This window comes from Rattus rattus, chromosome 9, assembly GCF_011064425.1.
Source record: "Rattus rattus isolate New Zealand chromosome 9, Rrattus_CSIRO_v1, whole genome shotgun sequence".
NCBI lineage: Eukaryota > Metazoa > Chordata > Mammalia > Rodentia > Muridae > Rattus > Rattus rattus.
In genome coordinates, this window is record NC_046162.1 from 45,590,578 (window position 1) to 45,604,942 (window position 14,365).

The 14,365-nt window shown below is 40.3% G+C and overlaps 1 protein-coding gene across 1 annotated transcript in view; it reads right to left on the reverse strand.

Annotated features, from left to right (window-relative positions):
• Dnah9 (dynein axonemal heavy chain 9) overlaps nucleotides 1-14,365 on the reverse strand; it is a 343,066-nt gene that overhangs the window by 153,447 nt on the left and 175,254 nt on the right. The window contains exons 39-40 of the mRNA XM_032914418.1: nucleotides 2,597-2,762; nucleotides 34-136 (exon numbers count right to left, since the gene is read on the reverse strand). Of these exons, the coding sequence (XP_032770309.1) occupies nucleotides 34-136; nucleotides 2,597-2,762 (269 nt within the window). The remainder of the gene's footprint in view (nucleotides 1-33; nucleotides 137-2,596; nucleotides 2,763-14,365) is intronic.

Genomic DNA, 14,365 nt, shown 5'->3' on the forward strand with positions numbered 1-14,365 from the left:
AGAGGTAACACCCATGCCCGCCTCCTTCTGTACCTGGAGTCTTGGATTAATGGTAAAGCTTCCTGCAGTGGGGTTCATACAGGAAATGTACTGTACATTCATGATCTCCTTCAGAGACAGTTTGTTCCGATCATACCTGAAATAGATACCTCCAGTGAGCCACATGTGGTGGTGTACGTCCATAACCCAGATACTCAGAAGGCAGGAAACTGTGAGTATGAGGGCAGCCTGGGCTACATAGTGGAATTGTCTCTAAACAAAACTAAGCCAACTTATAATGAGAGTTGCATGCTGAGGTAAATAGCACTTCCTCAAGGTGAGGTAGGGCAATTTTCATCATTCACATGTTCGGTTGTGTCTTACTTTTTTATTGCTGTGATAATATATTTATGACCAAGGACATTTATAAAAGAAAGTTCTACTTGGCTTATAGGTTCAGATGGTTAGAGTCCATGATAGCAGACAGATGGGATAGATGAGAGTTCACATCTTAATCTACAACCTGAAGCAGTGAGAGTGTATGGAGAATGGCATGTGTCTTTTGAAACTGCAAAGTCCAACCCCAGTACACATCTTCATCAATGAGACCACACCTCCTAATCCTTTCCAAAACAGTTCAACCAACTGGGGACCACACATTCAAACATATCGACCTCTGAGGTTCATTCTCATTCAATCCACTATAGGCAATTAAATAAAAAAGTAGAATTCTAAATTTACTGAGAGAATAAGAAGGAATAATAGCCCAAGATGAAATTATGAAAATCCCAGTATCCACAGAAGTAGTCCAGGAGGAGAGAACACAGAAGAGGACTGACAGAAAAGAAGAAACTCAGAAAGATGTGGCTGCCCAGAAAGCAATGGAATCCAGTACTCCTACATTAGAACTGCAGAGAGAAGAAATACCCCTTTTCAATAGGGTCTCTTGAATGCCACAGGAGCAATAGTTAGTAGGTTTGCAGGAATAGTTCAGAAATTGGGGGGAGGTAATCAAAGAACAATGTATTGAGTGAGTTAGAAGTTAGGCAGGAAGCAAGGACAGAGAGGGAAATTTAGTTTTACACAGAAGAGACTAGCCATAGGAAACTAAATGACTTTTAACAAACAACTAAAATCTCAGTGACACGAAAGAGCCAACAAGGAGATGATGGGGTCTAGCTAGTACAGAGTTATAGAAGCAGGAGTCAGTAGAACCATTGTATGGGAGACATGCTTTAGGAGAGATGTCATGGGAGGCCGGGATACAGGGTTTGCAAGGCAGTGAGCAAGTTGTATAGAAGCAAGGATCGACTTGGCATTAGTTTCCTCAGTGAAAACCAAGTCATCTGTTTTGATACGTTGGGAATTTGAGGAGAGAGAAGACGGTGGAGATCGGTATTTCAGAGAAAGTACATTCAAACAGAGAAAGCAACAGGGCAGGATTTCTGTCAAGTTTCTACTTCCCATTTAAACATCTTGCCAACATTCTACCTTTCTTATAGCAATTAGTAGCTTAAATCCTAGTGTGGAGACTGCAGGCAAGGTGCTAATGGTGTTTGACAGAGATTTTAGGAAGGATCGAGAAGCAACTCGAATTGGTATCTTTACTATGACCCTTCTCTCATTTCTTTCTTGGAACCCCCACCCCATCTTTACAGACAGAAGAAGGGGAGCCAGGCATGTTTTAGATCACCGATTTTGTCCAGTAGACTATGTTCAGTGTCTGCTACTAAAAACTAGGTTGTTTCAAGAGAAACTAAGACTCCTAATTTCTCTGGAGACATCAAATCCATGTGTCTTAGTTTTACTGCTGTGAACAGACACCATGATTAAGGTAAGTCTTATAAAGGACGGCATTTAATTGGGGCTATCTTACAGGTTCAGAGGTTCATTCAGTCCATTATCATCAAGGTAGGGGCATGGCAGCATCTAGACAGGCATGGTACAGGAGGACCTGAGAGCTCTACATCTTCATTTGAGGGCTGCTAGCAGAATACTGACTTGCAAACAGCTAGGATGAGGGTCTTAATCCCACGCCCACAGTGACACACCTACTCCAACAAGGACACCCCTCCTAATAGTGTCACCCCTGGGCCAAGCATATACAAACCATCATACCATGCAAGTCAGCTGGGAGTGTACCTCTTATTATCAGAGCATCTCTGTAGGAGGCCACAATGGAGGTGAGTGGGGAGTTTAGCTCTGTGGTTAGAGGAAGTCTCACAGGGTGTAATTTTGAGATAGTTTTATTTTAAAGGTGTGGGTCATCAGCTATATATTTGGTGTGTTTCCATATATGTATATAGTATATAGCCAATAAAATTTTAAATTCCCTTTCTAGCTTCTGTCCACTCTTCCAACATACCCATCTTTCCCAATCTCCATAGCTCACAAAAATGTGTCCTGAAGAAAACTGTAGTTTCCCTTTGCAGTGAGAGCTCCATACCCCTCTGACCTGGAGGCTCTGTCTAAGAGAGCACTCCAAGAAGCACAGAAGCCCCTGAGGAATGATCTTCTTTACTTTGGACTCCCTTAGTAGTATTAGGGCCAACAGAAGTTTGTCATTGCAGTACCTACTGAGCTGAGTGTCCTGAAACCCCTCTGTGGGGACACTTACCAGTGGCCATAGTCTAGGTGCTGCCTGATGACAGTGTGGGGCTGTACTGTTCCATAGGCATCCACCTCGGGCATGTTCATGTCATCGATGAAGTAGATGAGTTTCCTGTTGCCTGGAGGGCCATAATTCTTTCCAGCTTTCTTTTCTAGAGGTTTCTCCAGGACAGCTGAGGAGAGATCCAGTTAGTTAGGGAAGAAAGGCAGAACTTCAGAGATGAATACTGAGGCAGTACAAGTCAGGACAAGATGAGGTGACATCTCACTTATGCACAAATTGCAGATATTTTACTGGTACGTTGGTCATTCTGTAGGACCAGGAGAGGAATCCGGAGTAGTCAAGCAGAAATGGTAGCACTACCTGCTGGCCACCAAGCATCTTATAGTGTGTGCTGTTAGGCTTTTATTCATCCAATTCTTACATCATAGGATAATGAAACAAATTATATTTCACTTCAGAGCTGGGAGTACCAAAGCACAGAAGTACTGAACAGAATTACTAAGGGGAAGCAGAACAGAGGAGTTAAGCCCCAAAACCTATATCCTTGCCATACTTGTGCTTCCCAAGTTTTAGTTGTTTATAGGTTAGAACCTGAAGTTCTAGTCACCAGGCCAGGTCTTTAACCCCAAGGAAATCTACACAGAACTGGAGCCCCCATAGACCTTTCCACTGTGCCCAAAACACAAAGGGGGCTAATGGCCATGGCTCCTATCCAGAGCTCAACTGGGGGGTCCCTTTTGACCCTCAGAGCTGTAGGAGGAATCACTAGACATTTTGCCAAAAGTCTTTGCAGAATTTTCATCTCCCGGGGTTCACAGTGAGGGAGAGCAGAAAAACAGCCTCAGAGAATGACTGAGAGTATCCATCAGTGCCCTCGCCTGCCTTCAGTCCTATGGCCCCCTGTTGCTGTAGAACAGTGACTTTCAAAGAACTAAGTACAGGCACTCTCCTCGAGCCATCTCTTCCATTATCAAGCCAGAGGGAAGGAATCAGGCACACAGCTTCCAGCCTGATGGGGCTTGTTGAGAACACACTTAAGTAATAGGGTGGAGAGTTAGGGTTTACTTTTTTTCTAGTAAAGCAATTAAATATTTATGGATTGCAAGAACCAACACTTTCTTATTACAGCTGGGAGCCCTAAGAACCATCTGATTTCTTCTCCCGAAGAACAAGTTTGTAAACAGGGAGAAAGTGTCAACAGACAAGGAAGGTGACAGATAGAAAGACAAGTTCCTTCAAGATGCTTGAATATTCTAATTTCCTGGGCTGAAGTTAAATTAAGTGTTTCAAATAGGAATTAAATTTAAATTTAATTAGCATGCAATTAACATACACTATCAACCAATTAATCACCCAACACCTTCTCCTCCCCCCCCAAAGATATAACAACTATATATGAAATCTGTCAAAATGAAATATAATTAATGGGCTGCCAAGGACATGCTTTGAGAACAGTCCTGCTAATAGGAAAGATCTTAGGAATACTTGTTTCTCCAACCTCCCAAGGCAATGGTATTCAAATCAGCCCCTTGAATTAAGCAGACCTGGTAATTTGGGTTGATTAAGCTCCTACCCCGTTAGCAAGAAGTGGCCTTGGAGAGTGCTGGTTGTCTCAAATGGGATATGTGAAGTTCTCCTGAGAAAGACAGGGGGAGCAAGCAATGGTCCTCAGCCTTTCAAACCTCACTTTGCTTCTGCTCACATCTAAGAGGGAGTGGCACTGAGTGGCTCTGTACCCAGGTGGGACTGAGGAGTGGGCGTGGATTAAGTTGGAGAGAAGCTGTCATATACTGATATTGCAAGAGAAACAGGAGTGATAAAGGAAGCAAGCCTCTCTGAGCATTTCTGGTTGAGTTCTAACTTGTCACACACAGGTCTGCGTCATGCCCACCCCATTTATGCACTGTTGAACTTCTCGAGGCATGCATAGAATAGCACAGTTCAGTTTTTGACTTTGGGAGCAGTGCCATCTTGTCTGTGAAGACCATTTCAGTATTACTGTGACTGCCATCTTTGTGCTCTGGCTGTCACATGACAATTACAGTACCCTAGTTGGTCACTCTAATGTCCTCTTCCAATCTTTTCACTATGCTCTCAAAACAACTGGGGAAGCCCTGTGAAGAGTAACCCAGGTCATGTCAGTGCTCTGCTTAAGTACAGCCTCTCTCTTCAGGCTGAGCAACCTCTTTGCTCTCTGCCTCTCTGCCTCAGTCACCTGTTTCAGATCTAATCAGGATTCGTTGTTCCAGAGCCTATGCTCTGACTGTTTCCTATGCCTCATATCTGTGTCTTCCAAATGCTGGCCTGCTTTGTTTCCTCATTTACTCACTCAGATATGCCCCTGTCCAGTAAGGCTTTCATGGTACTCTAATTTAGAGACCACATCTGTGACAGTTTGTATATGCTTGCTCCAGGAAGTGACTATTTGTGGGTGTGGCTTTGTTGGAGTAGGTGTGTCACTGTGGGAATGGGCTTTAATATCCTAGTCCTTGCTGCCTGGAAGCCAGTATTCTGCTAGCAGCCTTCAGCAGAAGATGTAGAATTCTCAACTTTTCTTGTACCATACCTTCCTGGATGCCACCATGTTCTCGCCTTGATAGTGGACTGAATCTCTGAACCTGTAATCCAGCCCCAGTTAAATGTTGTCCTTATAAGAGTTGCCTTGGTCATGGTGTCTTTTCACAGCAGTAAAACCCTAACTAAGACCTCATCTTTTTCCTAACTCTTGTTAATTTTTTTTTATAACACTCATCACTATTTAATAATTCCTGTCCTCAAGAGCTTAGATTCTTCTACAGAAAGAGCAGGTGAGATAACAAACAAGAGGATAGGGATTATTTTGCTTTTTTCTAGCATATTCTTTAGCACATTGAAGAATGCTTAGGAATTGTTAATTCCATTGAGGATAAGTGAATATAACAGGCCCTGAGAAACAGCAAATACAATTCTTATCTCCGTATTGGAGCTAAAGGCACAGAAGTTAAGGAAGGTTGGTTAAGCTCCTTGTTGAAACCAGAATTTAGATCTTTGGTTATTGATCCTATTTTTTTCCCTCACTGGACACAGGAGTGACTTTTCCGGTTACTATAACAAACTACTTGATGAAAGCAAAGTTTGAGACAAAGGAGGCAGAATGCGGTTGGTCCATTGCAAGCATTTTCAGGAAGCTGAGAGAGGTGAATTTGCTTTTCATTTTTATCCAGGTCAAGACCCAAGCCCTTGGAATACTGGCTTTCATGTTGAGAGTGGGTTGTCCTACCTCAGTTAACTCATTCTAGAAAATTCCTTATAGATATGTCTAGATGTTTGTGTTTTTGGTAATTCTATATTCTGTCAATTTCACAACAAATATTAGCTATCACACTGGATGAGTGAACTCTTGTGCCTTCATCCTCAGCCTCTCTGGGTTGTTTCTGATCATTCTGGTTCTACAGTATCTAGATTCAAGAGTAGTGCATTCATACATCCATATGGTATGCCAGAGACTTATTGTAGTGAGCACTGACTCACACACACAGAGACACACACCCACACACACAGAGACACATACCCCCCCACACACACCCCACATTACTAATTCCTCTTAGAGCCCTCTGATGAACTGTCTTTACCTCTCAAAAATTATTTTCGGAGAGAAGACTGGGCTTCAGATAAATCAAGAGGTTTTTACGAATATCAAATGACTACAAAGAGACAAAGCAGGGGCTTTACCTCACGTCTGCCTGGTTGCAGACTCTCGGGAAGCCACAGCTGCCAACCAAGTCTGCACAGGCCTCTAATCTGCTTTCTGCCTTTAGAATTCTCAGCTCATTGCCTGCTCCGTATTTTTTTATAGATAGCATCAATAATTAATCATGACTTTCCTTGCAATCGCATGATTTGTGTACTTGTGTTTGAACTATTTTCCTTTCAGATTATTTAAGTTTTTCATATGTTAAAACTTTTTGGTTGTATCTGTAAGGCCTTTTGATGTATTCTTTCAAGAAATAGCTTGCTTTGCATTACTATAAAATCATACATATTCATTCTGGGAAGATTAGAATGCATAAAAATTCACAGTGATGAAAGTGACAATTGGCCAAATTTTTTTCACCTAGCAGTTTAGCAATTCCTTCAACATTTTTGTGTCCTGTACTTTGATATACTTGTTTTTATTAGATTTTTGAATATATACAAACCATAATTGTTTCAAACATATTGCTTATATATATTTCAGTCCTCATTTAATATACTATATAATTCTTATATTTTTTTGGCAACAGAATCTCAGTATAAAGTACAGGCTTTCCGTAAACTAAAAAGCCTCCTGCCTCAACCACTGGAAGGCTGGGATTGTGAATGTGAGCCACCATGTCCGACTCTATGGCAAATTTCTCCATCTGATAATAGAGATGCCTTTGAAAGAGGATTTTAATGGCTGTGCTATGCTTCATAGTCAATGGGATGACTTCTCTGTTGTTCACGTTTCACAGTTTCATTGTGCTTTGAATTCCAAGCAGAATTCTTGCTCACTAGATGACGGATTGCAGATGACCTAGCATAGTTTGTGTCATTTTCTTTTGGGAAGATGTTGAGTGAAAGAGAGCTATCTACCTAAAGCGGTGTAAGCACAACACTCCCTGGAGGCAGGGATTTGGGTAGAGCTTTGAAGGTAATGAGTAACCTTAAGTTTTAATGGGCAGGTTACAGAGACTTGTCTTCCACTTTCAGACATCTGAGTTCCTCTTTAATTTGTATAATTAAGCTCTAAAGTATTTGTTGAACTAATAATTCTAATCTCAGTTAGAAAATAGGAGAATATAGGGTAACCATGAGCATTAGGTTCAGCCGGTTCCTTCTAACTCCATTGACCTTGACCAAGTTCTTTACTTCCCTTTTCTGTCTTGATCAGACTGTGGCTCTTTGGAAAATTTATCATCATCATCATCATCATCATCATCATCATCATCATCATCACCACCACCACCACCACCACCATCATCATCATCATTTAAAAAGCTTATTCAGGTCTCATGTGAAGTGAAAATGACTCCTTTAGTTTCATTTTAGTTATGGTTAACAAGTGTCACCATGGCCAGTTGAGAGTGTTTGTGTGTAAATAACATATAATAGGGTCTTAGTTTTTTTAAATTCATTTTGACAATCTTCTTTTAACTGACATATTTAGAGCATTGACAATTAAAGTGATTATTAGTATGGTTAGAACTAAAAAAATTACAAACTTATTCATATTTTCAAAAAGAATGAGAAGAGAGCAAATGGAGGAGACACAGAAACAGATCCAGTAAAACAAAGACCTAAGGGGACCACGAAACAATTTGGAAAGAGACATTTGTAACAGTAATCTAAGATGACACAGTTATTATAACCCATAAAACTTATCTCCCATTTGGCTTTATGAATCACCTTTTTGAAAGCTCAGAGCTAAATCTATGTTTAATTCCGGTAACCACAGCTTCTTAGATTAGCAGTACAATCCCACCTCTTCTAAATGAAAACTCATTTCAGGTGACAAATTCTTGAAGGTTTAGGTCATAGTTATTCACTGTGACCTATTCGGAGACATAAAGGTATTCAATGATTTTCAACACAGAAGATATTAAAATAAGGCTAAAATGAGCTTTCATCATAGTAGCCTGAAACAGAACCCAAGGATAAACCACTTGTTTAGCAAAGGAAGGCAGAACTATACAGCTGCTTTGTGGAGAGTCTGTTGGGGTGGAGACCAGAGACCTCAGCCATAGCCTTGCCAGCCTGGCTGTGCCTGGAAAGGGGAGTAGCTTGTTAAAGGGTGAAGGGAGGTCCTGCTGTAGTCACAGTCAAAGAAAAAACTATGAGCACACTCCAGGCATTCTACCGTGAAGATAAAGATGCATGCCCTACAGGGTATCAAATAGAAGTGTTGTAAAGTTTGATAAAGGCAGGCAACTGTGCTATTAACTCTGACAAGAGACACATTTAAAACCTTAAGTCTTGTGTGCTTGTCTTATGTGAAAGATTCCATCAGAGCTGTGACGACCATGGCTCTCGACTTCATTTCCTTTGGATGCTTTCCTGCTGGGATGACCGTAGTGTGAAGAATGAGACATATGTATAAACCTTCAAGGTTCTTGAGTGTTCTGCCCATTTACCCATGCATCCATGCATCCATGTATCCATCCATATCTATCCATCTATATTGGGTTACCCCATATAGCTCAGGCTGCTTCGATTCTGTTGCTGCAGCTATGTATTTCCCTCTTTGGTATGAAAATACAATGGATGAAGCAAAAGCCATTCAGTCATCTTGAATGATAAGCCAGGGGCATAACAATATTTAATACTGGTATCATTAAACAATGGATCTAGAGTTTGTAAATGTTTACCTTCGTACTTCCTGGTGGTGTTGTGTGTGTGTGTGTGTGTGTGTGTGTGTGTGTGTGTGTATTTTATTTGCTATCATTATTAGTTTTTTGCTACTTACAGCCAAAAACATTACCAATGAAGTAATACATTACCGGATGGGCTGGGCAGTCGAATAAACTAAAGGGGCTGGGGATGGAGCATGTAGCATAAGGCTGACTACATTAACTTTGAATTTGTGCTGTCTATACAGTTATGCAAGGCATGGGAAAGCCTGAAGGACATTCTTCATTTGCATTTCAGTCACTTTGAAGAGGACTCAATGGAGACCCTAGAACTGAATGCCCTGAGAGAGAAGAGAGGCAGGTACAGTCAGCAGCTGCCTTCTCTATATAAGAGCTTCTGGTGTGGAGGGAACAAAAGCATCTACTGGGCAAGAACAATGTGTGAGCTGCAAAATGTTCCTGATATCCCCCAGAATTGGCCTGTGAAGTGGGGGGGTTATTCCTTATTTCAAGCAAGAACATCTTTTCCAAAAAATATTAGCTTTTTTCTAAGAATAATTTTTGCTTGGCTTCTTTGTTAACTAAGAAAACTTTGTTTATGCTCTTTTGATTCTGGCAGCTGTGGCTTAGGAAGGATGGTATTATATAGACTCTTAACTTTGAGAGATACTTTTGTTAATACTACTGTAATAATAGATTCCCTCTACTAAGCAGTTGTGTGTTAGGAATCATCTGGGGTATTTTACAAATTTTATCTTACTATTCAAGAGTGAAAAAATGAAGTGTTGACATTGAACAACATGCGTTATTCTAAAATGCAGCTGAGTGAGGAGACAGGAAGAACAGAGCACATATGCTATTTCAGTCTATAAAATAATACAAGATACAAACTCATCGACTGTGAAGGAAGATCAGTGGATATCTGGCATAGGGCAGCGTGGAAAGAGAAACAAGAAGGGATTATCAAAGAACATGAAGGATCCTGGGTGGGTGTGCTCAGTATTTCAATAATGACAATGGTTTTATCAGTGTGCAGATATTTCAAACCCTAGCAAAGATTATATTTTTAATATGTAATTTATTATATTTGTTATAACTCAATAGAAACTTTTCCTAAGATGAAGCCTATAAAATGGGAAAAATTCTTTACCAGCTATACATCTGACAGAGGGTTAGTATCCAGAATACACAAAGAACTCAAAAAATGAAACACCAAGAAAAAAAAGCCAATTTAAAGAATGGAGCATGAAGCTGAACATGGTTCTCAAAGGTGAAATGCAAATGGTTGAGAAACATTTTTTTAAATGTCCAACATCTTTAGTCATTAGAGAAATCCAGACTAAAATTACTTTGGAATTTCATCTTATCCCAGTCAGAATGGATAAGGGAAAAATGACATCAAAACAAATAAACAGTAACAGAAATCAATCTACAAATAATGATAAATGCTGGTAAGGGTGAAGGGAATGGGAATATTTAGTCATTGCTGGTTGGGAGTACAGGGTGGCACAGACACCAGGGAAATCAGAGTGTAGGTTCCACAAAAACCTAGGAGCAGATCTACATGGTCCAGCCATACTATCTTTGCACATGTATTTAAAGGAGTATATGCGTCGTTGCACATATACCCTAAGACAGAGAGTGATACTTGCCCACTGTGTTCAATGCTGCTGTGCTAACAATAGGTGTTAGCACCTACATGTCCATCAGCTGAGGAATGGGAAGGGAAAATTGGATACATTTATACAATGGAATATTATTCAGTTCAAGGATAAAAAAATTATGAATTCCTCAGGTAAATGGGTGGGGCTGGAAATGCTCATTCTGAGTGAAGTAACTCAACCCAGGAAGACAAACATTGCACGTTTATTTTTCTCTCTTGTTGATAACTTTGAACCTTCAGATATGTGTGTTTCATTTAACATATTCATAGATGCCAGAAAATCAGTGAGAGGTCAGTGTGTGTGTGTGTGTGTGTGTGTGTGTGTGTGTGTGTAAGGGACAGTTAGTTATATTAAGAGTTAAGGGGTAATAATTTAACAGGAATTTGAGGTGGGAGATGAAAGGGCAGGTAGAAAAGGGACTATAGAGTGATAAATAACACTAAAGGCCTTTCCAAAAAATATATGGAAACCTACTACAGTTAACATTTTCTAGTATATTAAAATATAGTTATATATAATAGATATAAATATGAACATATACTTAATATAATAGATATAAATAGTTAAATTGGGGCCACCCTAAGGGGCCACAGTGCCCATAGTTGACATCACAGGCTATCCAACAAAAATCTTAGTGCCAGAAATGGGCTGTCTCTTTGGAGTTGTTGACCAGTGACGTCCATAGATGCCCAACAAGCAGTTGCTAATGCTCTTAACTACCCTCTGAGACTTGGTTGTAAGATCCCACTGGTAATAACACCACACACTTGAGCCAGAGAGCATGAAGAGATCAAGCTGGTATTGATATGGAGGCTTTATCCCTACTCTAACTTTCATAGTTCTGGAAGGTTCCACAGGTAACAGTGGAGAAGAAAGGTAATTACCAATTTTACCCAGCTGTGAACCCTAAGAGCTACAGTAATAACTGGCCCCATAAGACACGCTCACTCTTGCATGAGTAGTGTGGATATCATAGGAGTAACTAATCCCTAATTGATTGGAATTAGCTCTTCTCCACAAGATGAAACACATACCTGGCACTATTTTCTGGCCAGGAACCTATGGCTGTATAGGTCATAGACTTTGGGGACAGAATTTACTACTACTATTCTTCTAAACAGATACAGTATTTCACTTACTTCCAGTGACTTATTATTATAGGCTAATGTATCTCTCAGTTGTCTTCAGAGAAGTTTGTTCTTATAAAAGGTTGAATAAACACAAAGATGCACAGCTGGTCCAGGTGCAGGGAGTAAGAGAATATGGAATGTTTGGCCACAAATAGGACATCTGTATCACACCCTCTTCTCCAAGGCTCAGAGATCATGGAGGAAAGTGGTATGGGAACAATGTAAGAGGCTGAGACAGTGGATGACTACAAGGATATAGTGTCTTCCACAATCAGACACATAAATTCACAGAAGTTGTCAGACACATAAATTCACAGAAGTTGTGATAGCATGGGCAAGTCTTGTGAAAGCTTGAGCTACACCAAATCACAAGATGGCTGGGGGAGGTAGGCACAAAGCCTCACCCATGGCTGAGGACAGTTACTGGGAGAGGCAGAGTCAGTTTTTTTTAAGACTGTGGTCCCTGATAAGCTGGCCATGTTCCAATGGAAGACCATACATCTAATATATGGACAGCACAAATAAAATTTGGGTTAAAAAAATGAAAGGAAGACACAAAGTTGGGTATTCAGGAAAGGGGATATATCTGAGAGGAGTTGTGGAGGTTGTGACTATGACAAGAACACACTGTACATGATTCTCAAAGAACTAATAAAAATTTAAAAAGAAATGTACAATGTTTTTCAGTAGGATCTTAGATAAAGAGCTTGGATTTATCCCCACAATAGAATTCTGTGCAGGAGTGGAAATATATGTCACAGATCTGGATGTATCAAAACATTGATTAAAATAAAGTAAGTTGCCAAAGAGAAACAGTATGATATGAAGTTTAAATGTATACAAGAGCACTACATGTTTTATGACTGCAGGTGGGTAGAGGGTTTAACTGATACATACTGGCTTTAGAATTCACATTAATAAGCATTTGGGAGGAGGATGGTTTGGGGGCAGGTATGTTACCATCTGTTGGATCTGGGTGGTGGCAAATGGACATCTGTTATGTCTTAGTCTTTGCTTTTCTGCACTATTGAAATATTTAATACTTTAAGAAACATTTAATTATCCATCTCGCTCTCAGTGTTTGGTTCCCCCATAGCAGGGACAGCTGCTGTTACCAGTTTCTTACATTTCCTTCTGGAGATACTTTTTTATGTGCCATGATGTGTAGCTATTGTATAATAAGCCTCTGTACATTAAGAGCATTCTATAGTATATTTTTTCTATTTCTTTAAAAATGAGTTTAAAAAATTTACTTCCCCCCATGTGTATGTGTGTATATATGTACACACGAGTGCAGGTTCCTATGGAGGCTACACAAGGGAGCCAGAGTTCCCATGTGTATGTGTGTATATATGTACACATGAGTGCAGGTTCCTATGGAGGCTACACAAGGGAGCCAGAGTTCCCATGTGTATGTGTGTATATATGTACACACGAGTGCAGGTTCCTATGGAGGCTACACAAGGGAGCCAGAGTTCCTGGAGCTGCAGTACACGTGTTATGAGCCACGTATGTATGTATGTATGTGTGTATATATTATATAATATAATGTATGGTAATATAATGTAAAAGAAATATTACACATATGTCTTTTAAACCATCATGTAGATAGCACCACACACACTGGCCTGTGTCTCCCTTTTTGTCTCTTGACAATGCTATGGAAATAATTCCAACTTTATCTTCGTGAAACTTTCTGTGTGTAATTCTGCAAATTACTCCACCATGTGAGTCATTAGGCTACATCCATCTCCTCTCTCACCATTGGAAGTCCATGTTGGGTATTCAGGAAAGGGAAGTCCACGGAAGTCCGTGTAAAGACCTGTTGTTTGTGCACTATGCTGCCTGTCTTGTGTAGCTCAGCCATGTATGTGCTTTAGTCTCCCTAATCCGCAGTGCCTTCCATGCTAGCTACAGTGGAAACGCTGACCTTCAGACTAGGGGGTTTGCACAGTGAGTGCACTAGTTTGCCTCTTTGTTGAGTGAGTCCAGGTGGCTGTCTCTGGAGTTCATAGGTGTCATTCAATGCTTCATTTCCCCTTTGACACTGGGTGTCTAGCTATCCCCTTTCCAATTCAACAATTGGACCACTTCTCTCAGCACTTGGCTGCATGACCAATAAAACCATTATTTAAAAAGAATAAGCTTATATGTAACTATACTAAGAACAATGGGATAAAACTTTAAAACTAACATCTTAATGAATTTGTTGTCATTTTACCATCATCTATGCCCTGGAGGTTCTTTCCTTTGTTTAGATCTGAGAAGGTATGGGGAAGTGGCCATGATGGGGCATCTCTTTCCCAGTAACTCCATGTTCTCCGACACTGAATTAGTATCCTGCAATGGGCTGTGGTGGGAGTATTTCCCTCACTGACAGAAGATTATTACATAAAAAAGTTAAACAAGTCTCAAGCAAAATGATGATGACTTAAGTTAGAATATCAGATATACAAGCATGTTCTAAGTACCTACACTGTAGTTTTTCATGTCTGTGTCTGTGTTTGTGTTTGTGTGTGTGCATGCGTATGTGCATGTATAAGCTTTCTATAATTCAAACAGCTACAACTGGCAGGACAAGGAAGAAGCAACTCCCCCAACCCCACCTCTTCCATTATTTTGCTGAAGCAT